The sequence below is a fragment of the Jaculus jaculus genome, chromosome 6 (genome assembly GCF_020740685.1).
Source record: "Jaculus jaculus isolate mJacJac1 chromosome 6, mJacJac1.mat.Y.cur, whole genome shotgun sequence".
NCBI lineage: Eukaryota > Metazoa > Chordata > Mammalia > Rodentia > Dipodidae > Jaculus > Jaculus jaculus.
This window is the reverse complement of record NC_059107.1, coordinates 8172127-8198657: the sequence shown is the minus strand read 5'-3', so window position 1 is coordinate 8198657 and position 26531 is coordinate 8172127. Positions and strand designations below refer to the sequence as shown.

The 26531-nt window shown below is 47.1% G+C and overlaps 1 protein-coding gene across 3 annotated transcripts in view; it reads right to left on the bottom strand.

The window, feature by feature from the left end:
* Positions 1-25864, bottom strand: part of Gria1 (glutamate ionotropic receptor AMPA type subunit 1) — a 325559-nt gene extending 299695 nt beyond the window's left edge. Inside the window, exons 1-2 of one of the 3 annotated variants that reach the window (XM_004666536.2) lie at positions 25207-25864; positions 22018-22155 (exon numbers count right to left, since the gene is read on the bottom strand). In XM_004666536.2, coding sequence (XP_004666593.2) covers positions 22018-22155; positions 25207-25288 — 220 coding nt within the window. In that variant the 5' untranslated portion in view covers positions 25289-25864. The remainder of the gene's footprint in view (positions 1-22017; positions 22156-25206) is intronic. The other 2 variants (XM_045151919.1, XM_004666535.2) reach the window with 2 other exon arrangements.
* Positions 25865-26531: the final 667 nt, after the last annotated feature.

Sequence of the window (26531 nt, the reverse complement as noted above, 5' to 3'; positions counted from 1 at the left end):
CATAGGACTGCAAAAAGCCCTGGTAAGAAAAGGTAATCTTACTAAAAAAAAAAAAATAAATAAAATGAAACCACCTTACCACACTATGTTGGGTGATGAGCAGTAAGTAATCAGAGCAGGCCGCAGTGGCAGTCTGTGTGGGTGTGTGCTGGCCACCGCAAAGCTGGCATTGGGTTCTGTGGCTTCTCACTTGCGTCATAAAGACTGAGTGGGAGTTTCGAGGCTTGCAGAGTGCGGGCCTGAGGTGAGCTACAGCAAGCTGCTTGGGGAAAATTGCACCACAGTGTTGGAGCAAAATACGTTTAGTGTTTACTTGATGTGGTAGGCTCTTATGCACGGCATTTCACCAGCAATTTTTCATTCTATGCCTGCTAAGACCATCTGACAGGGACTGTTATTAATCCCATCTGACAGTTATGAAAACCAAAACTCAGAGATACTACGTTAATTTCGCCCGATGTTCCACAGGCAAGAAAACCACAGATATAGGATTCGCGTCATCTTTGGCAACAAAGACTAGGCTCCTAGCCTTTGGTCTTGATGAGCTCGGTTCATCAGGGACACACAGACCAAGCCAGGCTGTGGAAGGAGCCAGGGTGCCCAGGATCACAGCAGCGCCGGCCAACGACCCAGGCTGGAGCCTCATTGCCCTATTTCTGCTTTTCCTCTGGGCCATTCTACGGCTCTCACTGACTCAGGACAAATTGAAGAGACTGAGAGGGAGGGTGTCAGAGAAGCAAGCCCTCCACTTGAAAGGCGCCACATTCCCTGCACATCACATCTCCTCCTTGGTTCGGCCTCCATTAGGTTTTCCCAGGGATCTGTGTGGGCGGGGAATTCAGAGTATCTGCGGATCACAGATGTGCATATTTTCTTGGTCTAGTGAGACGAAGAGAAGCAGGAGGAGGCTGGGCACAGGGCCAGCCCTCAGCAAATCCGTCAGAATCTAAGACCTAGTCTCCAGGACTACCTAGTTCCCTATGTGCACCCCTTTTCTGTCCTTTTGTGGGTGCTTCTGCTTGCTTCCCATCCTGCATCGACACGTTCCCTTGTTGCAAAGGAATCGCCTCAGTTGCCAGTTGTGTTTTTCTCAGCCAGGGCTGCCACAACAAAAGTCTTTAGCATGGGCAGCTGAAACAACAACGTCCTTCTCGCGGTTCTGGAGGCTGGAAATGAGACATCCCGGTGGCAGCATGGTCAGGCCTGGCCTCCACTCTCTTCCTAGCTTCAGGATCGCGCTCTGTGGGAGTTCACATTGCCTTTCCTCGGTGTATATGCATGGAGAGGATTGGGAGCGAGCTCTCTGGGTTCTGTAATAAGAGCTCTAACTCCATCACGGGGACTCACCCTTATCTAATCTGAATTCTCTTCAAAGATTCCCTCTCTAAATTCCATCCCACTGGGAGTTAAGATTTCAACAGATAGGTTTGGGGTGCGGATAACACAGTGCAGTGCATAGCGCCAGCCCACGATGGTAACGCTTTGCTCAACAGGATTTAGTCAAGCAATGCTAAGAAGCCGTCAGGTTTGAAGCCAGTGAGTAATTCCCTTCCTCCCTTTCTTTTCTTCCTCTACTTTCTCTTCCTCCTCTATCTTCTTCTTATTTTTCTTATCTGGTGAGTGTGTGTGCACATGCGTGTTAAATATGTGTGTTAAGTGCACCATGCATGTGTGTGCAGATGCCTTGTCCTATGCACCCATGTGTGGAGACCATAGTTGGATATTGGGCGCCCTCCTGTCATCAGTCATCTGCCTTATTTTCTTGAGACAAAGTCTCCTACTGGACCTGGATCTTGCTATTCCTCCTCCTCCTTCTCCTCCTCCTCCTCTTCTTCTTTTTTAATTTGACTGACAGACCAGCAAGCCCAATGATCCTCTATTCAGTGCTAGGGTCACAGGCATGTGTGGCCATGCCTGGCTGTTTCCACGACTTCCATGGGGCTGACTCAGCTAGTTCATGCACGCACAGCAAATGCTCTTACCCGCTGAGCCCTCTCCCCAGGCTTGGGTGGCTTTCTAACAGTGATGTCACCGGTACTGGGCCATCAAGGTGGAGGGAAGGAGGCAGGCGGCAAGAGTGCCAGCGTTTCCATAAGCCGCTCTGCTCCAGAGGTGCTGGAACCCGGAGGAAGCCCCCCATGACGGCTCTCCCACTAGGTAGGCCAAGGACTCAGAGCATGCCTGCCCTCTGCTCACTTGTCTTTGCTTGGCTCAGGGAGCCACAGACAATCCAGGGGACCCTTTCCTGAAACACACACGTTGAGGTTCGGGGTGAAGGCTGTTCATACACATGGGCTCTTCCTTCTCAGAGTCTCCATCCGTTCTCACTAGAAAGCCTCGCCATGTCCTCAAGCACCGAGATTTCTTTACAATGCCCACAAGAATTGATTCTTTTCTCTCGAATGAAGTCCTGTGCAGAGTGAGTGCTTGCTGTCCCAGGATCACAGGGACAAAGCTTGCACTTGGGTTTGCCAGCTCCGGGCTGAGTCTTAGCACGTCCTCAGCTTCTCTGCACAAACTGGCTGTTTAATTTCTTTTGTAATTTAATTTTTTATTGACAATTTATATACTTACAGACAATAGACCATGATATTTCCCTCCCCTCTCCCATTTTCCCCTTCACAACTCCGTTCTCCATCGTATCCCCTCCCTCTCTCCATTAATCTCTCTTTTATTTTGATGTCATTGTCTTTTTGTCCTATTATGAGAGGTCTTGTGAAGGTTCTGCTATGCACTGTGTGGTCATGGATATATATTAATTTTGTATTACCTTTAATTATCTATTATGTATGCAATAATATATATATATGTGTGTGTGTGTGTATATGTATACATACATATATATATATATATATATATATATATATATATATATGTATACATACATATATATATATATATATATATATATATACACACACACACACACACACACACATACATATATATCCCCAGAGTCTGGAGTTACTTCCAGGGACACATCTGAAGGCGGGTTTGCCAGTGGTTTCTTAGTGACAATGAGGGATAGCACAGCAGCAAGGTTGGCCTGAGTCAACTTGGTGAGTATTTATCTGAGCTGGAACCTGGTGTCCTCCCGGGTGAAACTGTGTGAAGAGCCAGCTCTAAGCATAGATGGGGCACACTGAGAGAATCAGGAAACCTGGATTGGAAGGTCCTGGACCCCAGTGGTTACAGACAAACGTGTCTGAGCTCTCTGGGCTTCAGTGTCACCCTTGGTGAAGCAAGATTTAAGTTGGCACTGAGATTCGACAGCTATTTATAGGCAATACAGCAGAAAGAAGGACTGCTGAGTTTTGAAAATGCATGCTTTTTAAAGAAACTAACAAGACACATTAACATATTAAAAAGTCCTCAAACTCCTAAAGAATAGTATCTCTCCTTTGATTAATCAAGCATGATTCATTATTGGCCATAAAACCTGCCCTCATCAGCCACACCCCAAGGAAATCTTGTTACCATGAGAAGAACATCAGAGTTCCCTTTCTTTCTTTCTTTCTTTCTTTCTTTCTTTCTTTCTTTCTTTCTTTCTTTCTTTCTTTCTTCTGTTCTTTCTTCTGTTCTTTCTTTCTTTCTTTCTTTCTTTCTTTCTTTCTTTCTTTCTTTCTTTCTTTCTTTCTTTCTTTCTTGTAATGGGTGTGTATGAGCATGTGTGTGCATATATTTGTATGTAGGTGCACATAGAGGCCCGATGACAATCTTAGCATCATTACTTAGGCTCCAACCACTATTTTTGGAGACAGGGTCTCTCATTCTGATTAGGTTAGACTTACTGGTCTGTGATCCCGAGGGCTCTTCCTGTCTTAGCCTCTCTTATGCAAGGATTACAAGCATGTACCTCTATGCCAACTTCTTTTTAATGTGTGCATTGTAGGTGAAACTCAGATCTTACTGCTGACAAAGGCCAAGTGCTTCACCCAGTGAGCCATCTTCTCAATGCTGAAGCATAATAGCTGTAATGAGAATGCTGCATCAACTAGAATGTTCCTGACCCCGGGCTCTGTGCCGCGGACATGGGGGTGTTGTGTAACATCTGACATCCCACCACCTTGGTCTTGCCTCAGATGACTCAAACAGATGTTCAATAATGATATTAATTTTCATGATAGAAGTAGGTCCTTGTTTGGGGACAAGGATCTTTGCAATAAGTGCTATTAAAACTTTATTATTCTATCTCTTAATTATTTTCTTCTCCTGGCCTTCACAGCCTTCTATGGTTAGAAGTCAGTCTACCCTAAATCTATCTTCCAAATCCACTATGTTCGAGTCTCTACCTTCACATTTGAAAAGAGCCTCACTCACCCTCCCTTTCCCAGCCACAACTCCAGAAGGATCCATTTTGACAGAGCCCCCTGGATCCACAGATTCCTTCTGATCAAGCCAGTGTTGAACTAGAATCACACGACTATGTGAGGATCTCACCAAGGTAAATCTCCTCAAGCTACATTTCCGACACTGTATATGTTCCTTTATTGTTTTAAGGGAGTCAACTCAAAGCAAGATCTGGAGGGTGAGCAGAACTTTGCTGACCACTGGCCGAAGAACTGAGGGGTGCAGTGGCTCTATTTGGGGTCATGTTGTTGTCATTTTCAGAGCAAAGAGGCTCAAGCTCTAGATATTTCCTAACTCAATTATGAAATTCCATCCAGAGCGTTTTTATTCTCCATCCCCTCATGTGAACAAGATTTTCTGACTAAGGCTCTAGAGGGCACATGCAAAGCAGCTTGTCATCACAAACCATTCTGTGGAACCAATAAGAACCCATTCATTTATTGGGTGCTTCCTCTGTGCCAGGTCTTATGCTAAGCACTTTCCGGGTTTATCTTCAGTCCCCACACTTGAGGAGGTCTGTGTCATGCCTACCACTTTACAAAATAAGAAAGCAGGGCTTTGAGAGGGGAAGTTGATTAGAAAAATCATGTGGGATAGAAATGTAGGAAAGTATAAGTTTTTGCTCTCAACCATTGTCCTCCTATCTTGAAGACATACATTGAGAATTGCCCTAGGCAGTAGAGTCGCAAATGTGGACTGGGTTATCATATTCCACTGCTCCCCAGGAGTTTAGGGTCTCTGTGGTGAATGTAATCTTCTCTCAGGTATGGACTGGTAGAAAGTCAAAGAACCAATAAGACTGTACAAAGGCTGAACTAGTAAGATAAAGGAAAAAGTAACCTCCTGTCCCGGAAGGGATAATGAGACGTGGCTTCACAGGACAGGGCTAACCTCGGAGGCCATAACAAGACTGTATTGTCCACACTCCCATCATCTGTCCTCTTTGCTCTTGCAGGGGTCGCCTGGGTGGTTTCTCTGGTCCCTTCTGTGGTATATTGGACCATTGCTATAGGATGACATGCATGTTCCCTTTGCCAAGTGACTTTGGCATTCCCCTTAGACTGTATTGTCCCATCCTGTGACTATTTGGTTCAGCCGTGTGTCTTGTGTAAGCCGGTGGGTTATGACAGGTCAGGATGCAGGAAGCGGGTTTCCGTGCTCCTGCATGACAAATTCGAACTCTGACTCCCAGAGCACCTGCAGGAGGAGCAGGTGCAGTCGCGACCCCTGAGCCTCACTCGTGAGAGACCCTCAAGGCAGCGCTAGGCCTTCTGGGAGTCCTGCTGATTCAGCTGGAACACCATAATGGCTAAAAAAATGAAAATTTTTGTTTTAAGCAACTAAGATATTGGTGCTATTTGTTGTGCAGCAAACACTGCCTTATAGGCACTATGTTCACATCAATTCACACATATCTCTTCTCCTCAGGAAAAATGTGTTGCCTGGAATACCTGAGGAGGGGTGTAAACATTCCCTTAGCCCATCAACCTTGTATAAGAACACACAGACATTGGACCATGGGATTTGCCACTGGGATACTTATCCATAACCCGAGAGGGTTCCTGGGACAATCAGGATAGAAACTGGTTTTCACAGTGGGCTGGGCTTAAGGAAGAGATGCTAGTAAGTACAATGTCTGTTCAGTCGTTTTCCAAAGCCTGCAAACTACCCGGATGCTAGAATGCCCATGACCCTCAGGAGCACTTGCTCTCTGCTCCGCCTCCCGTGTGTCCTGCCCTGCACATTGCCCATGCGGCTGGCCCCTTCCACTCCACACTGGAGTTTCCTCCTGTCTGGCTCCTTCCAACTTTGAGGTCCAAATTTGGACGTGGAGCTCTCTGTGCTCTCCAGGGCTGTGACGTCAGAGTATTTAGGGATGCCGGCCCTTATCCTGTCTGCTCAGACTTCTCCAATTAACCACTTCAATTAACAAGTGGATTTGGCACAGGGATAAGATGGAGTTTTTCAACTTTACATTTCCATCACATGCAATTTAAACTTTCAATTCTTTTATAATCACACACTTGGAAAGGGATCTATCAAGAAGCCATTTAGTTCCTTCTTCTCTGTGAAATGATAAATGCATGAATGAACACACACACACATGCACACACACACACACACAGAGTTCCTGCTACCTTGATTTAAAAAACAAAACACTCCCTTGGGATCCTTTGGAGAGAAAACAGGACAGATAGTCAGTCCCACCGCTCTCTTCGGAAAGCCACCACAGCGGGCCCAGCTTCTCCCTCCCCTGCTGTGACATCGTTACCCTCTGGTCCTCCTGCCTTGGCAGGAAGTGCATCTTCATAGGTCCTGGACTTGCCCATGAGACATAGTACAACCTAGTAATGCAAGCATATGCCCCAGGATGCCAGAGTAACCCTATTTGCCTGGGTCAAACCTCCGTCTCCCTCTCTAGATCCAGACTGTCGATGGAACATGCCTGTGTGGCTGGCTCCTTACACTGCTCATTGGAGCTTCCTCCCATCTAGCTCCTTCCAACTTTGAGGTCAGAGTTCAGAATTTATTTCCTTGGAGGAGCTTTCCTTTACCACCTAACCTCAAGTACAGGGTGATGGACTTGGCTTTTTTTCTTTCTTTCTTTCTTTCTTTCTTTCTTTCTTTCTTTCTTTCTTTCTTTCTTTCTTTCTTTCTGTCTGTCTTTCTTTCTTTCTTTTATTTTTTTTTCTTCTCCATCCACCATGATGACTAGGTTGCCACATTCTATTTTCTTCACAACACTAGTAATGTTCTTCCTTAAAAAAATAAGTGTGTTTATTGTACAACTGGAATCCATGGTCCATGGAGATCAAAGCACAGCTGTCACCCTCCAGTGCCGCCAGAGGACGGCTGGGTGAGTGTTGAGGGCATCAGCCAGTTGCTGTGAAGCACAGCACAGGCCCTGGGTCAGTGGTAGGTAACAAACATCAAACCCTCCCTGGGACGCTTCCAGGCGTGTGGCCGGCGGGGACAGCCCAGCTCGGCTTGTGCCTTTCTTTCTTGGGCTTGCTGGATCATCTCTTATGTTTGGGTTTCCCTTTCTTCTAGGGCCAGTAGGCTTTTTTTTGGGGGGGGGGTAGGGTGCAGCAAGCTTTTCTCATAGCTTATGCTATGAGAAATCTATCTATGAGTATCTACATTTCCAAAGCAGGTTATGTGGGAAGACCTTACCTAAATGGGTCGGGAGAGTTCCCACTTCCTAAACAGTTGAAGGAGAGAGACAAGGGCTTGCCAGCTGAGCGGTTAAGAAAGTGGCTCAGCATGGCAAGTGCTTGCTGAGAAAGCGTGAGGACCTAGGGTCACATCTCCAGCACCCACATAAAGTACGGAGCATAGTGGCTCACGCCTGTAACCCTAGCACTGGGAGCACAAAGACAAGAGATCCCTGGGGCTTACTGGCTAGCCAGTCCAGCTGAACTGGTGAGCCCTGGGTTCACCTGAGAGAATAATATAGACAGCAATTGAGAAAGACACCCCAGGTTGACTTATGGCCTCCACACACACCTCTATACTCCACAAAAATCAATGACTGACTACATGAATGTTCTCTAGAACAGTCGAACTTTTAGATAAATGTCTTTCCAGCCATGAGAACCCTTGGCCTCACCAGGGCTAATCCGGGAATGCCAGGGCACGGTCAGTGTAATGACTCCATGTGAGAAAACCATGCCACGCCTCCCTCGGAGGCACTGGCTTAAGTTCTAAGCCTGTCTAGCAGAGGTTAAAGTCTTTTTGTGATCTTACCCTCCATGGTCCTTTCTTCGAGCCCAGGGAAGTTTTCATCACTGCTAAGAACTAACGGGGATGGAACCAATTAGAAGAACGTACCATCTGGTGGTGTGGGCTTATCAGGTTTGTAGCCAAGATTCCAACTGAGACTGTGAAAGAGTTTGTGCCCATTAGCTTGTGTGAGCAGAGCAGGAAACGTCTTGGTCACCAGGGGAGCCTACAGGTGCCTCAAGTTCTAGATACTTCAAGGAATACCCTCAAAGGACCCCCCTCACATCCCAGGATACTCATGAGATGGCAGCATTCTCAAAACCATCCCATGGGCAATGATTATCAAAGACCCCTCGCTGCTCTGGCTAATCCAGCTTCCCTCAGTTTCAAACCTCTTGACCTGCTGACCATTGATCACGGCTTCCTTGTCTTCTTGGAGACTCTGCTGACTTAGGCGTGTGGGTCGTTGCTCTGTGTGGTTTGAGTTCCCCTCTCTAGGGTTTCATCTCTGAAGGGTGCAATAGAACACCTGCCTTAGTTTGCCCATGGAGCTTCTAGCCTCTCTGCCATGGCTGGCAGCATTCTGGTTTCCTCTGGGGAAATTACTCTTTCCACTGCCCATTGGCTGTGCTGATTCAAATCAACAATCATTTGGTCCTTCCTGTAGACCAAACAAAAGACTTCAGTATCCTGGTCACTGTATCACATTCAGAAATAAATGTGTACCCTGGCCTTCATGCAACAACCACAGTCCCAAGACATTGGTGAAGGTGATGGAACAGAGAAATTACCTTCCCAGTGGACTTTGAACTGCGTAGGTGAAGGCTGGGAGGTTTGGGTTCACATGTGGAATATGTGTGTCTAACAGCAAAGCAATTTAGAAGAATTAAGTTCTCTAAGCTGAAAAATCTAGAAGTCAGGGCTGGGGAGATGGCTCAGTCAATATGGTCCTTGCATTACAAACATGAGGACCTCAGCTCAATCCCCAGTACCCAGGTAAAGATTCCAGGTGAGGTGGTACCTGCTTATAATCCAAGAGCTTGGGAAGCAGAGACAGACAGGTCACCAATATTCAGTGGCCGGCCAGTGTAGCCTAATTGGTCAGCACCGGACCCATGAGAGACCCTGTCTCAAAATGGGTGGATAGTACTCCTGATAGAAGACACCCTCAGTTTTCCCTCGCTCTCCATACAGGCATGCACAAGCACGGCCACACACGAACACACACACGCATGCATGCAGATGTCTTGAGGCCAGGTCTCCACGTGGATAGTGTCATTCAAGTCCTGGACTCTCGAGATGCCTGGAATCAAGTCTATGCAGACAGCAGTTGGGTTTCTGTCACTTGTCACCAAAGGTGCCCTGCGCAGATAGAGTCAGTCTTCTGGGACTGCAAACAAGAGCTGAAGCCCAGGGTTCTCTGACCCACCCCTGGCACCGTGCCTGTGCGCCTCAGAGACAAGGATGCTTTCAGAGTTGGGGCACTTGGGCATTTAGGCCTGGGGCACTTGGTCTTGAGGTTTTCATTTCTGAAAACAGATTCGCCCGTAGTCGCCAAAGATTAATTAGTCACATCGTCCTTGTAGTGCATTAATGTCAAGGGGTAAGCAGCCTGGTTCACTCTGTCACCCACCCTTCCCCAGCACTTCAGATCTTTTCAAAGCCTCCATGTGAGTTCTAACGACCCAGGAGACCCTGCTTTTATCGCCATGCATTGACATCTGGAAGCTAAGTGGACACAAGGACTTCTCAAGGTCATTCTGCCCGTTATTGTTGACATTGGGTAAGTTCTCTCAGATCCTGCATACACTATTCTATCACTGCTCATCACAAATAATTCTCCTGGTCTTATTGCTCATAAAAATCACAGAAAAATACATACAGGTGACTGAGTGTTTTTTAGCGTACTCATCACAAAATTGTCTTTAAGGAAAAAAAAAGATGGAAATGAACTAGACACCCAGTAGAAAGAGATGGCACAAATAAGTCAGGATATACACGTATTGTTATGAACTCTTAGGAAATTTGAAATTAATGTGTAATGGTAAAGGTGGCGTGAGTGTTACATGAAGAAAAAATATCATATCATTAAACACTAAACAAGTTGTCCATTTAAAAAATATCTTAATTTATTTATTTGCAAGCAGAGAGAGATAGGCAGATGATGGGCATGTCAAGGCCGCTAGTGGCTGCAAATGGACTCCAGGTGCACGTACCACTTTGTGCATCTGGCTTTACATGGGTAGTGGAAAATCAAACACGGGTCATTCAGCTTTGCAGGCAAGTGCCTTAACTGCTGAGCTGTCTCTCCAGCCCACATCTATCCATTTTAAAATGTGTTTTCAACAACTGATGGTGAATTGACCTTTAATATTCTGATTGCAGAAGTTTAATTTTGTTTGATGCGCATGTTCCCATTCTGTACTATAATGCTTTTGTACAAAAAGGGAGAAGATATGTCAAAAAGTTATCTCCATTCTACAGGTTCTACATGATGATGCCCTAAAATGGGCCAAGCCACTGGGTGTTAATTTCATTAGCTTCATTAGCCTCTTAATCCCAGGTTTGGTTGTCTCTTCTGAGGCCTGAACTTGCAAGGGCTGTGGGCTTCCCTGCACTCTTGAGACAGCAGGCTGGGGCACACCAAAGTACAAGAGCAGCAAGATTGGGTTGATTGTGTTGGGAAGAGATGTCTGGTGCCCTTAGCACCCTGCCCCCCTGAACTATGACTGGCATACAGTACTACCAGCTGCTTAAGCATAGAGGGCCTTATCATCTCAGCTTGCACCTAGGCAGGGAGGCAGGCTATTGTTACAAAGTGGGAGAGAGCTGCAAGCAGACATGGGCTGAGGAGAGCCTGCCCAGTCCACATCTGTCTAGAGACCAAACTGGAACCCTTAGACCACCCTGGCTCCTCGTCTCCCCCTGAGAGCTATTTCCACACCTGTGGAGAGGGAAGAGTGAAAATGCCCACCTCGTGGTGATTTGAAACCCACTGCCATGCAGTTCTTCTTGCAATGACCTCATGTGTTTATGCTAGGGTCATCTTCTTTTTTTTTTTTTTTAATTTTTATTAACATTTTCCATGATTATAAAATATATCCCATGGTGATTCCCTCCCTCCCCACCCCCACACTTTCCCGTTTGAAATTCTATTCTCAATCATATTACCTCCCCATTACAATCATTGTAATTACATATATACAATATCAACCTATTAAGTATCTTCCTCCCTTCCTTTCTCCACCCTTTATGTCTCCTTTTCAACTTACTGGCCTCTGCTACTAAGTATTTTCATTCTCACACAGAAGCCCAGTCATCTGTAGCTAGGATCCCCATATGAGGGAGAACATGTGGCGCTTGGCTTTCTGGGCCTGGGTTACCTGACTTAGTATAATACTTTCCAGGTCCATCCATTTTTCTGCAAATTTCATAACTTCATTTTTCTTTACCGCTGAGTAGAACTCCATTGTATAAATGTACCACATCTTCATTATCCACTCATCTGTTGAGGGACATCTAGGCTGGTTCCATTTCCCAGCTATTATAAATTGAGCAGCAATAAACATGGTTGAGCATGTACTTCTAAGGAAATGAGATGAGTCCTTTGGATATATGTAGGGTCATCTTCTTTCGAAACAAACTGGAGCTCAACAAGGATCACCGACTTGCGCCGAGGGCCCGTAGCTCTCTTGTATCAGCAGACAGGCCGGGATTTTGATCAGGAACCCTTGATGTGAAAGATGGAGCCCAGTGTCTTTTACGAGGAGCTTTCAATGTGAATCGTACTGGGTTTCACACGCATCACTTTCCAGTTATACAACAGGAGGCATCCAGAGAAGTTGACAGTGCAGCCAGCCGCGGCTCTCAGAGCGCCGACCGCAGCACGGCGCAGGCTTGCCCTTGCCACCGCCATTGCTGTGGCATCATTCATTCGCTCATTCATTCACTTAGCACCAATGCACGCTATTCTTGGTGGAGGTTAAAATGAGAGGTCAAAGAAAACATGGACACTGATGTCAGGTTGCTTTTTGTAGTGGCAGATAAGACAGAACTGAAGTGACTGAGGTCCAGGGCGATGTGAGGGTTCTGTTACTATGTGGGGGATACAAAGGGCTGAGGTGCAGAGGTTAGAGTGAACATAAGCAAGCAAGGGAGGCTCATCAGTGGAACGGGCAATGGATGCAGAGCAGGACAGAAGTCCTTCTCCTCCTTCCCCCTCCCTCTCTGTCCCTTCCTTTCTTCCTTCTTGCCTCTCTTCATTTCCTTCCCTCTCTCCCTCTTTCCTCCCTTTCTTTCCCTCAATCTCTCCGCCCTTCCTTCTTTCCTTCCTTCTTTGTTCTTTCCCTTTTTCTTTTTTTCTGACCCTCCCTCCTTCCTTTCTCCCTTCTTCCATCCTCCTTCCCTCCACTATCCCTTCCCTTCCTTCCTTCAACAAGGTCTTCCTATGCATCCCATACTGGCTTCCAACTCACTATGTAGCCCATGATCACTTCAAGCTCATTGTCATCCTCCTGCCTCAGCAGGTCAACTGCTGGGATTGTGCACATGGGCCACCACACCTGGCTGAAGGACAGCATTCCTAGGGAGGGGCTGTGGGAGGAGCTGTTTGCAGGCCCAAGTGGAAGAAACAGCAGTGTGAATTTGAGAGCTAGAGTTGCCCCACATGAGCAGAGACCGAGACTTAACATTCTGCCTGGCTTCCTCGCTGACGAATCCAGCGAGGAATCTAGATGGTTTCCTGCCATACACAGGCCTGCACACCTGGGCCACAGAAGCACACCTGTCACCTTACCCACACGCCACCAGCCTTCGCTTCCTCCTCACACTGATGTCACTCTTCCCCTTCTTCCATGCTCCATCCCCGCATGGAGACCAGAGGCCATTGCTACACAAGCCAAGTGTGTCCCGCCCACAGTGCCTACGTGGCAAGGTGTTCTCAGACGCTTAACTCCCAGGGAGGAAGCAAAAGTCTCAAGAGGTACTTTTCTGCTTGAAAGTCTCAGACAGATCCCCTTCAACTCAAAATCCACAAGCTGACCGTTGCGTCCTTTCCAGCAACACACTTTCCCTCACCTGCTCACCTCGTCAGAACTCTGCCCATTCTACAACTAGAGTTCTCGGCTGTCTCCAGCACTGTGTCTCAAGCTTCTTCAGTTCTTACCTCCACCACTAGTCCTGCCCCGGCCCCTGCCCACAGCTGGTCTCTTCCAGGCTTTCCTAGCATAGTCCTTGTACCACGGAGCCTTTAGCACAACCATCTGTGTGCTTCCCTTACCCAGTAAGCACCAGGAACATGGGCTGCTCTCTGGCAGTGTTCCCGGCAGTAGGCATTCCATATATACGCCTGGAATAGTAAATGGACACTTCTGCATGTACGTAGAAAAATGTAGCTTGGCTATTCAGTAGAGTAGGCAGAAAGGCAGTTTTCCTTAGGGTTTTGCTTATTTTAGGGACCTTCCCTCTCAAAAAGATTTGAAAGCTTCTTCCATCCCTAGAATTACCCATATGTACTTGGCACAGAAGTGCAGTCCTAAAAGGATGCTCAGAGACCATTAGTTTGAGTTTATGAATAAGCTTTGGGTTTCTAATTCTCCAAGGTTATACCTGAAAAAGATGATCTAGCATTTGGATCTGTCTTCGTGTCCCAATTCAGTGAACTATTCAATGCTCCAAACAGGGTAGACACCTTCCTCCTTATCCTAATTCTCCTGATTCCTATCCTGAAGCTCTTTCTCGAGGAAACACAGATTGTTCCAATGGGAAGTTTATTTCCTCTCTTCTAGACATCAAAGTACAGAGAATGGAAGGGAGGAGGCGAGGGAAGGAAAGAGAGAGGAGAGGAGAGACAGACTGACTTTGTCCTTATGTCATGCTTATTGCCTCTGTAAGAGCTCCAACATCTTCAAGGGAGCATCAAGGCCCCATTCCTAAAGCATTGAGTTGTGATGACAAGTATATTTCATCACTTGCTTCAACCCTGGCCTATCTGTAGCAGCTGCTTACAAGGCTGTGGTGAGAGGGAGGCTGAGGTCATTTGGGACAGGTTCTATGAATAGTAAACACTGGCCATGAATGTGTGGAGGGAGCAGGATGGGACATATGCCCCAAGAAAGATGACAATAAGGGGTTCTTTGAATGCATGACTCAGAGAAAGCTACCAGTCTCCCAAATGTTCGTATGACTATGTAGCCCTGAGGCTCTAAGAGGGATGAGGTCTTTCTCTAGAGCAAGAGCTATCCATCAACACCATCAGAACGAGAGTGGGAGTCAGCCACAGGCAGATGTTGACCCCTGTATTCCTAGAAGTGAGAGAAGTGGGTAAAGATGGAGAAACCCAAACCCAACCATCACCTCAAACAAACAGCCATTAACTGGGAGCCGTGGGTGCAGAGAACAAATGCCAAACAGCCTGGCTCCGAAAAGCAGCTCGTCTTAGCAGGTGAAGCGGGCGAGGAACGCTGTGAGGATACCCACTCAAAACATACACTGTGCTGGGGTGGGGAGATGGTGTAGTGGTTAAGACGCTTTCCTGGGAAGCCTGAGGACCCAATTTCAAGTCCCCAGTACCCATGTAAGCTAGATGCACACGGTGGTGCATGCGCCTGGGGTTCATGTGCAGTGGCTGTAGGCCTTGGTGCACCCATTATCTCTCTCTTTTTTTTCTCTCTCTCTCTGTACCTCTCTCTCCTCAAATAAGTAACTAAATAAATAAAACATAAAATCTTTTATAAATATTTTTAAAAAAATGCAATATGAATGGAATTTCAAAGGGGAAAGTATGGTGGGGAGGGAGGGTATTACCATAGGATATTTTTTTATAATCATGGAAAATGTTAATAAAAATTAAAAAAAAAAACACAATATGGCAAAGATGGGGCAAACACTGTGAGGGCACACACTCTGAAAACCACTCTTGCTCTCCAACACTGACATCCGACCCACTTTTCAGTGCTTTCTTGCCCCCCTTCCCAGATACTTCCTCTGTCCACAACCTTTGCTTCTGCCTTGGTGACATGGTTTAATCAGAACTGAAATCAAAATTAAACTACAGCACGATGCATTGTGACTACCAAGGGCCTCACTTATCTTCATGTTCATGCAGCCCGTGACCCCGAAACACCCAAACTGACCTCAAGTGCTAACTTACTAACGTAAGCTGTTTTTTTTTTATTTTTTTTTTTTTTGTGGCACTGCTAAAGACAATCTCCTATAGTCGCCTCTATAAAGTGAACGTAACAAGCTTTTGGGGTGGTGGTAGAATTTAGACAGGACAACATATGTGAAGGAGCCGCACAAGACCCCGTCACCGTCACGGTTTTGTCCAGGTGACCTCTCCACCCTAGACCGCCTCACTGTCTTCATGCAGGTAACTGCTTGGCAAGCAGTGGTTGCACAGCTTTTGTGATCTTCACTGTTTGTTACAGGTGAATGATGGGCACTAGAAATAAACAACAAGATAGTACATACGAAAGGCTATGTGTCAGTAAGAGCAGATTCACCTGTGTGCAGACCTGGTCAGGCCAAATCATCCTATCATCATGACAACATGGACAACAAGGCAGACAGAGCACTTGGCTACACCTGATCATTGATGCCATCTATCTATCCATCCATCTATCTATCTATCTATCTATCTATCTATCTATCTATCTATCTATCTATCTATCCATCCATCCATCCATCCATCCATCCATCCATCCATCCATCCATCCATCCATCTATCTATCTATCTATCTATCTATCTATCTATCTATCTATCTATCCATCTATCCATCCATCTATCTATCTATCTATCTATCTATCTATCTATCTATCTATCTATCTATCTAATTTATGTATTTGAGAAAGGGAGAGAGAGAATGGGTGCACCAGGGCCTCCAGCCACTGCAAACGAAACTCCAGATGCATGCGCCCCCTTGTGCATCTGGCTTACATGGGTCCTGGAGAGACAAACTGAGATCCTTTGGCTTTGCAGGCAAAAGCTGTAACTGCTAAGTCATCTCTCCAGCCCTTGATGCTTTATATTTATAAATATTTTACTTATTTATTTATTTATTGGAGAAAGAGAGAGAAATATAAATTTCTTAAAATTTATTGGAGAGAGAGAGAGAGAGAATGGGCATTCCAGGGCCTCCAGCCACTGCAAATGAACTTTAGATGCATGCGTTACCTATGCATCTGGCTTTACATGGGCACTGTGGAATTGAACCTGGATCCTTAAGCTTTACAAGCAAGCACCTTAACCTCTAAGTCATCTCCCCAGTCCTGGCGCTTTACATTTCCAGAGAAGACCCCTCCTCTGCTCTGCACAACAGAAACTAGGTACCCACAGTTGCTTCATGCCCCACATTTTTCATTTCAAAGAAGGCAGCATCTAGATTTTATGCTACATTTTGAAAAGTGTTGTGCAGCTGAAGCGAAGCAAGTTTGTGTACTGTTCATCAGCAGCTCTGAAAAATGATGACTGAGGCATATGGTATGCTTATATTTTTCAGGACCCAGATACTTGCTAAGATACCCCTGAGTGTCCCAAGTAGGTCTGCAACAGAGAAATTCCCATGATGGCAGGACGTTACTTGACTGTAACTTGGATTCTCAGCATCCTTATGCTGGGGACTCCTGCCGCGGGAAGACTTTGTTTATGTCAGGGAGGCTGCCAGGCACATTCAGCAATCCACATTTACATAGTCCTGCTGGGAAGCAGTTCCTGTCCTGGCAGTAGACGGAGCTGACCCCATGGTCAACATGGAAGTGGCACACAACAGCTCACTTGGGGGCTTGAACCTATGCTTCTTCCCAGAGCTGTGTGGAGGGAGTGTGAGGGAAGAGGGCTGGATGGGAGGGAAGCTGGTCAGAAGAGCATCTTTTGCTCTTTCCCTCACACAAAGGCTGCAGATCCTTGGTGTCCAGTATTAATTTATCTTTAAAAAATTCTAAGAAAGATGGGATATCTGAGATTCAATGTGAAATTTCATCATTTTTGAATGCCCATCTCTGCCCTGGAAATGACCTGTGGGTGGCCACTTGTTGACCATGTCTATCTACAGCACATGCTGCAGGCCGGCTTGAGAGATCCCGCTACAGCAGGCCGCTGGAGGTCAGAGCAGGGAAGAAGCACAGGGTGACATGTCACCCTCGGCACCGTCGGTCCTCTGTGCACACAGGGCACCGGCCTCGTTCCCTTCCTGGCCTCTGTTCTTACCCGAGAAAACGTCTATTTCCCACTGCGACTCAGCTGCCTCCTGTGCCACGCTCTGCCAGGCTGGGGCTGCCCTCCTGGTGCCTCTAGCAATCCTTAGAAATCACTGCCATGGCACGTAGAGTGCTACATTTTTTTAAAATTTTTTTTTTAATTTATTTATTTGAGAGTGACAGACACAGGGAGAAAGACAGATAGAGGGAGAGAGAGAGAATGGGCGTGCCAGGGCTTCCAGCCTCTGCAAACAAACTCCAGACACGTGCGCCCCCTTGTGCATCTGGCTAACGTGGGAACTGGGGAACCAAGCTTCGAACCGGGGTCCTTAGGCTTCACAGGCAAGCGCTTAACCACTAAGCCATCTCTCCAGCCCGAGTGCTACATTTTAATTTTCTCTTCACAGGACAGTTGGCCTCGCTGGGGATAAAGTCCTTCAGGGCAGGGACTGTGTCTTAACTTTGTCTACTTTCCTGGTACTTAACGTTATGCCTGAGTTTGGTTAAGAGCTCAGCAATGCTTACTACTGAAACCGAAGGCTTTTTAGATAAAAGAACTTCTTAAAATGTGATGCCCATACTAACTACTAGAGAATCCTTCCAGGGCCTGCTCTGGAATATTCTGATCCAGGAAGAAAAGAATCCATTGCTGGGGCTTTGCTTTAAACAAGCTCCCTGGGTGAATTAGATGTGCACTGAAGTTCAAGGACCTCTGGGTCAAATAATCTGTAGGCTACAGCGAGCTAGGTCTTTCTGTGTGTGTGTGCACATGTATGTTGTGCGTATGAGTGTGGGCACTCTGTATGCATGAGTGTGATACACTGTGTGCAAGAGCAAAAGTACATGCGTGCATGTGAAGGCCAGAGGTCAAGGTCAAGGGTTTTATCAATTGCTTTCCTCCCTTTTTTTTTTTTTTTTTTTTTTGAGACAATATCTCTCATTGAACCATAAGCTCGCCAATTTTGGCTAGACTAGTTAGCCAGCAAGTCCATGGTAGCCTCTTGTTTGTTTCTGCCTTCTGGCACTTGGATACCTGGCATGCAACATGCCCAGCTTTTATGTGGGTGCTGGGGATCAAAGCTCAGGTCCTCATGTTTGTGTGGCAAGCACTTTACCCTCTGAGCCATCTTCCCGGCCCCAATTTGTGGCTTGTTGTTTTTGGTCCTTATATTCCTAGCATCTGACACAGTGTTGTGTATGAAGCCAGCCTTCAGTGTGTACGTACCGAATGAAAGAAGGAATGAAGGAACGGAGGGAGGACGAGAGCAAAGGTACCAACCAACTTCCCTTGGACAACGATGGGACTCTGCTTGGAACCCCATTAGTGTTTCACCCACACTTTCATTTACTCTTACCACAAAGGCATAGAGCCGGGCTGACTAGCGAGTATCCTCCCCGTGGATAGCCTCCCTCTCCTGTGTTTGTATCCTGGGAAGGCATCCTCAAGGCATTTCGTTTGCTGATTCACTCAGTGTAACCTCCATGATAACAGATAAGGAAAGCAAGCAAGACCAAATGCACAGAAGTCACCAGACTCTCACCCTGACCTTGGCCCGTGGTGTTAGGAATGTTCCTCCTCCATCACCTGCAACCACTGCCCGGTAACTACACGGTCCACTATGAGGTCCCCGTAGCTAGGACTTCTAGCAGGCACATTTCTTGCTATACTTCTCCCTTCCTTTCTCCACCCTCTGGTGGAGGGATAATGAATAACAAAATAGCACAGGAGGAAAAAATGGGAAATGAGAGCAAAAATTAGGAAAAATAAATATTTGATCCATGTTCTAAATGAAAAATTGAATGGGTCATTTAATTTAAGGTAATTATAATATCATACTTCAAAAAACCCACACAACATTAAATCTGAACAATATACTTTATTTGATTTTACACGCATGACGCATTAACCCATTCTGCCCAGAACCATTGTTCTCTACTTAATGTATCTTGCAAAATTCAGATTGGGAGAGATATGCATATTTCCCACCCCAAGAGTTGTCTAGCCCCTCATAAAAGTTATCAGATATCTCCCCACAGACCTGGAATATGGCTGCCATTACTCCCCTCAAGCTTGTCTCATATACCCTCCAATCTTAGAACCAAAGAGGAAAACCTGAAAATTTAAGCATGAGGTAATATTACTGCTTTTCTCAGAGAGTCTCACTGAGGTCCCCACTGGAATGTGAGCTACCTGAAGGCCCATACTTTATCATCACTTCATTTCCGGTATCGACCTTAGCTTATAGCTTTGAAAACACATGTAAAGAATAGTCAAATGAACAAAGCATGAAGGCATGGGCACCTAGCCACACCCCAGAGCACAAACCGCAATGGTCAACGTTACCTGTACCCTATTTCTATCTCCCTGGTAAATAGTCAACAACGCTAGTAGAAATCAGGGTTTTCAGCTGCAAAGATAAACTAAACAGAAACATAAACTCTTGACTTAGAACTTTTCCTTCCAGTTTTGTTTTTTATGATCTTGTCCAGCCAGTCTCTCTCCTGGCACTAAAATACAGTTAACATATATTTTTGTCAAATTATCCTACAGACAGTTCTTGGCCTTGTAGGTGAACACACGTACCAGCCATGTATTTTAGATCTTCTTATCAAGTACTTCTTGCTGAATAGTGAGCCCCTTGAGAATCTGATGAAAGCCATCCAATAAGACAGAAGGTGTGGAACCCCTTCCCCAAAGATATCTTGACATTCATAGACACATGCACAAGGCTGTCTAAATCCTTCCCCCATCAATCTACACTAGGACCTGTTTAAAGGGATAGAAGGTTATTTGATAGCTAAATATCTCCTCCAGATCATTCTAGATTACCTCCAAGGTGTTTTCATAGAACTACAGTCCAATGATTAGACTTCAGTTCTCTTTTTCTGGGTAATGTTTAATCTGATTGCCAACGTGATCAGACGAAGAGATGTGTAAGCATTAGTGAGAGTGTGCATGTGGGAAGGAGCATCCCATGGGCCGGAGTCCTGGATTAAATGGAAAGGCAGGGGAGCCAACCGAGTGTCGGCATTGCCCCTCTCTACTTGCTCATCCATCCAGGCGCAAACAAGGGGCCTCATGCTCCTGCAGCCCCACCCTCCCCGCCATGATGGACTGGTGTGCCCTCAAACTGTGAGCTAAAATCAGCCCTTCCTCCTGTCATTTGCTTCTTGTGAGGCATTTGGCCACAACAATGAGGAAAGTAACTCATACAGTGAGTAACGCAGCAGACATTTTCAATCTCAGCATTTCTACCAGCAGAATGCCACTCCTGTGCAAAAACACAGCCGCATTTGAAAATATAAGCTTGTCTTCGTAGATGTATTGTCTGGACTATGCTTTTCAAGACTTTAGAAATTTCCTGTTAATTCTTGAGTTATCAAAAGGGGCAGTGTATTTATCACAATGAGTAGGAATATAAACCTTGAAGGTCATGAGATCACCATTTACTTCTTTGGTGACCTTTTGAAAGTGATCTTGCCTATTGCCATTTCAATTTCCTCATTTTTAAGAGAAAAAATACACTGGTTCTTTGCAAGGCTTTTATGAGGAATAAAATGGTCAACTCATGAAAAGCAGCTAGCACATCCCATTACTATAGCCAGTGTTTAGCGAATGTCAGTGAGCATCACCACGCACATCCACGAAGTTTCCGCAATGGTCTTCAATAAATGGAATATGGTACAATTCAAGTTCTTGGGAGTCATGTCAATATTACCTTATGAGTGATCTTAGGGTTAGGGGAATTCTGAATTCATCTTTTGAGATATCAAAGGCTCTCCAGGCCACACCATTGAGAGCTCACCACTTGTGAATGTGGGAGAGAGATGGGAGATATGTCCACACCATCAACCATCAGTGGAAGTCACAAATAAACAAAGCTTACCATGCCAATTCAGTCCACTTTCAGTTCTCACATTATTCTCACTCATTCTAGAAGCTTACATGTTCCTGCCACCAATTCCCATCACAGCTTACTTCCTTGAGGGAAATGTCTCTCCTGATTAAGTTTTATGTTTTCATCTGACACAAACCGATGGCCATGCAATCCCACCAACACCGACTGCCTTTTTAGTCTCAAGTGAAAGGAAAATTCAGACTGTTTTCCCACAATGCATCATTTCAGCTGCTAGCCATTCACCTCCCGCTCTCCTGCAGGTAGATGTCTTTTATGATCAAAGGCTATTGTCCAAGCTGCACGCGCCTCATTATTTTCTCTGCAATCTACAAGTTGTCTTAAGCAACCAATCACTTCAGGTCATTCTAGAAATACCAAGCCACCAAACCTCAAACCAGATATGCAAATTCTCATCTATCTTTTCATATCAAACTGTAGGACACTTTCCTCCTTCTAATCCATGGACAGCGAATGGCTGAGGCATGTTAGCCCACTGTTCCAAAGTCCTACATCTCTCAGACGTTCCCTAACTGTGCAACTCTCTAGGCTCCTCCAGAATACCTCAGTGAGGTTGAGGAGAAACTGGCAGCCAAGTCCCCACCAGGCTGGCATTGAAAGTTGGCCGGTAACAAGAAAGCATGCCCATCCTACAAAGCACAGCAGAATTAAAAATGCCAATGGCTGGAGTCACTGGAGAGACTCTGGAAGTGCTTCTTGGAGGGCTTTTTTTTTTTCTTATGAAGACAAATGACAGCTCAGTCGTTTGTCCCAACACAACAACCTACCCACGGGCTCCCCCATCACGGGTCTTGCACAGGGAGAAGTCTTACAAACAGAAATGGTTACTTACATCTATAAGTCATCTCAAAACTGTCGCTGATGTTCACAATATCAATCTGCGGCAGCAGTTTGGGGGGCTCGGTGAGTTGCGACAAAGCAAATCTAAAAGCCGCATGTTCCTGTGACTGCTGGTTCGGAAATAATCCGCCTATGGGAAGAGAGAGGGAAACATGGAATCTGGCCTGGAGACAGGTGTTAGCTCCTCAGCAGCCCCTCCCCTGACCCCGGGTGAGTCCATTTCCCCTCCCATGCCTAATCCAGGAGTGCTAGCTTTCACAGTAATCATGGCCTCACCTATAATCATAGATAAGAGTTTAAAATAGGCCCGACAGGACACAGAGACTTCACCTTTTGTGACAGGAACCCTGGTCTCCTTTGCTTTGCCCTAACATTTGGTTGTGTGTCCCATCCCTCTTGGTGAAGGTCACAGAAGATGGGAGACTTTCCTTCTTGCTCCCTCAACTCTGCCAGTTATATTGGAACCTCTGCTTTCACATACCCACGGTCCGGTCCCTCCCTGTGGGTAACTCACCTTACACGGGCCTATCTGTCATCAGAGCCTCGCAGGTGCCAATAAGTGTGGCAGAGCGACTGAAGTCTGGATCTGGGACCCTGTGAGCTTTGCTAGCACCGTAAGTGCTGGCTTAGAGACTTCTGGTGTTTAACTCGGCAAGACCGGCATGCAATTCAACAATCTGATCACCTCCAAGGTTTATTGTTTATCTCCTCAAAGAAGTGTGGATTTGCTGCAAGGAGGGTTTCTCCCCCTCCCTTGCTCATGCTTGTTGCTACCTAAGAACAACTAGTTATATAACAGGCTCCCATTGTGTGTTTGTATAGTAGAACCTTGGGTGGGGGGGTGCTTAAGAACGTCAAGCAGTTTGTACATCGTCTTCCAGAAAGAAGCACAGGGGAGGGGCATCTGTCAGGGCTCGTGCTCAAAGGAAAAAAGCACAGCAGGGCTCACCTTTCTATTTACGGTGGGTATGTAAATGAGTTAAAACACAGTCCAGTGGGATCAAACCAGCTATTTCCAGAACTACACCAAATGTCTACAGAGCAGTTTATCTCCGCATGGTCAGGGATTATCACAGTCCCAGTAAGGCACCTCCAGCTTCATGTGGCTTTTGTGAGCAATCCTGTCAGTGGAACCAAGTGCGACCTCGTGGCCGTGACATTTTCAGCTTTTGTTGTACAAGTTGGTGTTTCTCCCTATTGTTTGAGAGCAGCAGCAGCAGCAGCAATCATTCCGGCCGGTAGATAAGCAAACTGGGGCTAAATAGGCTGAAAATGTCCAGTGAGTGACGAGCCAATGCAAGCGCCCACTGACACAAACGCTCCTGTGCATTGACACGCGTGGTGACGTGCACACATGCCTGGAGGAAGCCAGTCCCCACACCCTCCACCAGCGGTCAAAAAGCGCAGACCACGGGCACAGTGCAAGCACAAACAACGTTTCCCTTGAGGACAAGTGACTTCCACAGGTGCATATGTCCCCATTTTCAAAAAAGTACGGAAAACACAACAGAAACCATTCCTCTGTGTGACGCCCCACCCTGCCTTCCCAGATGACCACACCCCAAACTCTCCTCTCTTTCCCCTTCCTCCTCTCTTAGCCAGTGAGTGGAGGAGAGCAGGTGGGAGGTGGGAGGGAGAAGCGACAGGCCGGGCTGCAGGGGAAGTGTCCCCCGAAGACAGGAAGTTTGTGTGGAAGGCAGGCGCACACGTACACACGCACACTTCAGAATACAGCTTAACAGGTGTCAGGAAATAAAACAAGTAACTCCTCAGCCATCCCAATAGCCCTTGGAGCCAGGGAGCTGGGAAGGCCCCCCCCCAAAGGTGCTACAGTAGCACATGTGTGCTGACAAGATACGCTGAACCCCATGCCCCCCGCCCCCAACACACTCGCATAAAGAGCAGGGACCAGCAGCCATGGAACTTTCCTTAGTGGAGCTAGCTCCTGGTGGGAGGAAGAAAACAGAAACTGAGCCAGCCTACATGCCTGGACGCAGGGCACCTCATGTGATGCCTGGGCACTGAGGAGCTGGACACTGCGACCCCAGAGCACTGGGGACTGGCTCTGTCATAGGCGCTGTTGCTTCTGTTTGCTTGGTTTCCCTACCCCAGTGGTTACGGGGAGCAGTGCTATCTCCCAACTCCCCCATAAATGCAGGCCTGGGGAGGGGGGCTTATGGAAGCACAAGCAGCAAGCCAGGGAATTGTGGAACAAAAACGCATGCATCATGTTGAAACCTGCCTTCAAGTTGTGAGGCTAGAGCCGGGAGCCAGGCATGGCTAACAGGAGGGGGAAAGGGACACAGTGCTTCGTGTGTGTGTGTGTGTGTGTGTGTGTGTGTGTGTGTGTGTGTGTATGTGTGTGTGTGTGTGTAAGCCACTAATAGTGTCTGTGGACAGGACACTAGAGAGGAAAAGGAAATGAACAGAAGAGAGAAAAGGATGCTAGGAAGTCCCAGGATCAGGGTGAACGGGGGACCACAACCTACCATAGCAGACAGCAAATAGAGAAGCACTAGAAAGGTCCAGGAAGCCCTGACCACCAAATGGACCCTTGGGCATTATCTCAGCGCTGCAATAAGCTGTTCTCACCATCACTCTTTCTCTGAGAGGGGTCTCTTTCTCCTCCCTGAGCCCCGAAATTGGCCACCTACAATTCAGTGTATATGTGTGCATTTAACATATAATCACACACATAAATATTCCCACAATATATGTTTATATAAATCAATGAATCCAGGCACCGTCCATCCAGCAAGAGTTAACTCCTTAAACACCTACAATCCCCAGTTCCAAGCCAAGTCTGATTTTTCTCCCTGCCACCCCAAAGCGGTGATTCCTCCATTTCACACGCTGAGCCTTGGTGTGTGAGTGCCGTGTGTGCACCCGTGTGCGTGTGTGTGTGTGTGTGTGAGAGAGAGAGAAAGAGAGACAGAGACAGAGACAGAGAGAGACTGAGCGAAGACTTCCCCTCTGCCCCTCACAGCATCAGAAGCCCCCTCCCCTTGCTAGCAATCCGAGTCCTCTTCCCATCCTGGTTTTGGCTCCGCCAAGCACAGCAGCTCCTGCTGAGGAGGGGCTGAGAGCCCTCCAACCCCCTTCCTGGAAAAATAATCTCAGCCAGATCTAGAAAGTCCCCCACCCCAGGCTGGCCCCTGCCCGCCGCCCCGCACTCACTCACCGATCTGGATATTGTTGGGGAAATTGGCACCTACTACCGAGCCTAGGAAACCGGTGCAGAAGAGGGCAAAAATGTACCGCATATTCCCTTTTGCATTGGAGAAAACGAAGCCGAGGTCCAACCATAGATTTGGTGTCTCCCCTTCCCTTTATTCCTCTCACTGCTCGGCTGGGTCTTTCCTTCTCCCGTTGGGTCCTTCCTTGATTCCTTCCTTCCTTCCTTCTTTCCTTCAGGGACGTCTGAGGTTTGTCTGTTTCCCTTGGAATCCAATCACTTAAACTGCAGCGTTAACACCAACTGACAGCCAGATTAACTGAGCCCGGAGAAGCCCGTCCTCATGCTTGGAGCGCTCGCTCGCTCGCTCGCTGCCCCTCTCCCTCTGTTCTCTCCTCTCCTCTTGCATGCAGCAGCCTGCTGCTTCTCTAGCTCGCTCTCTCTCTCTCTCTCTGTCTCTCTCTCTCTCTCTCCTCTCTCTCTCTCTCTCTCCCCCTCACACAGGCTGAGAGCTCTATGCAAATACCCAGAAGCCAGCTCAGAGTTGCTCTGCCAGCCTCCCCTCTCTCTCACCCCTGCCTCCCCATCCTCACCTGATTTCCGTGTGTGCAGAGAACTGGGGGAGGGGGGATGCCTGCTACTCCTAGAAGGGGGGAACCCACAGTCCCCTTCACCTCCGCCTACTCTTTTCAGCTCTCTCGACGCCCCCTCCCCCAGCTAGGACATGCTGTGGAATGTGGGTTCAGCTGCAAGTCAGTAGGTGGCAGGGGGTCCCCACGATAGTCCTGGATTCACTAGCTTCTTGATCTAGGTCACTTTTTCTAGGAGTGCATGGGCTGCGCTGGATATGTCTCCTACACTCCACTGGCCCAATTATTCCTACAACTAATTCCCAAGGGGGAGGGGGACCCTTGAAAACCCTCCTAAGAAATTGAAAGGGAAGATCTATGGCGAGAAAGACAGCCAGCAGGAGGCTCAAGAGTGACCAGCAGGTGTTTTGGCATCCTTGGTAGCTTTAGGAGTGACATGGATCAGCTCTGTTTAAATCCCAGGTGTTTGAACATGGTCCTCTTTTCCTTTTTTCCGGCAGGGCACAGGAGTCGATCACACGGAGTTGTGTGGGTGGGGGAACAGGAACGAATCGGGGTGCTCACACAGGGCAATTACACGAGTCGTTTTGCACCCCAGTGGGAGGCTGCTTTCTGTGAGCCCTACATACTCCCGGGCGTCCAGCGCAGGCTGGGCCTCTGTGGACGTTGCTGGACCACAGCTTCCTCTGAAATAGCCCCACAGATCGTGCGAGGTATGGAACAGCCGCGGCTGCCAGCCAC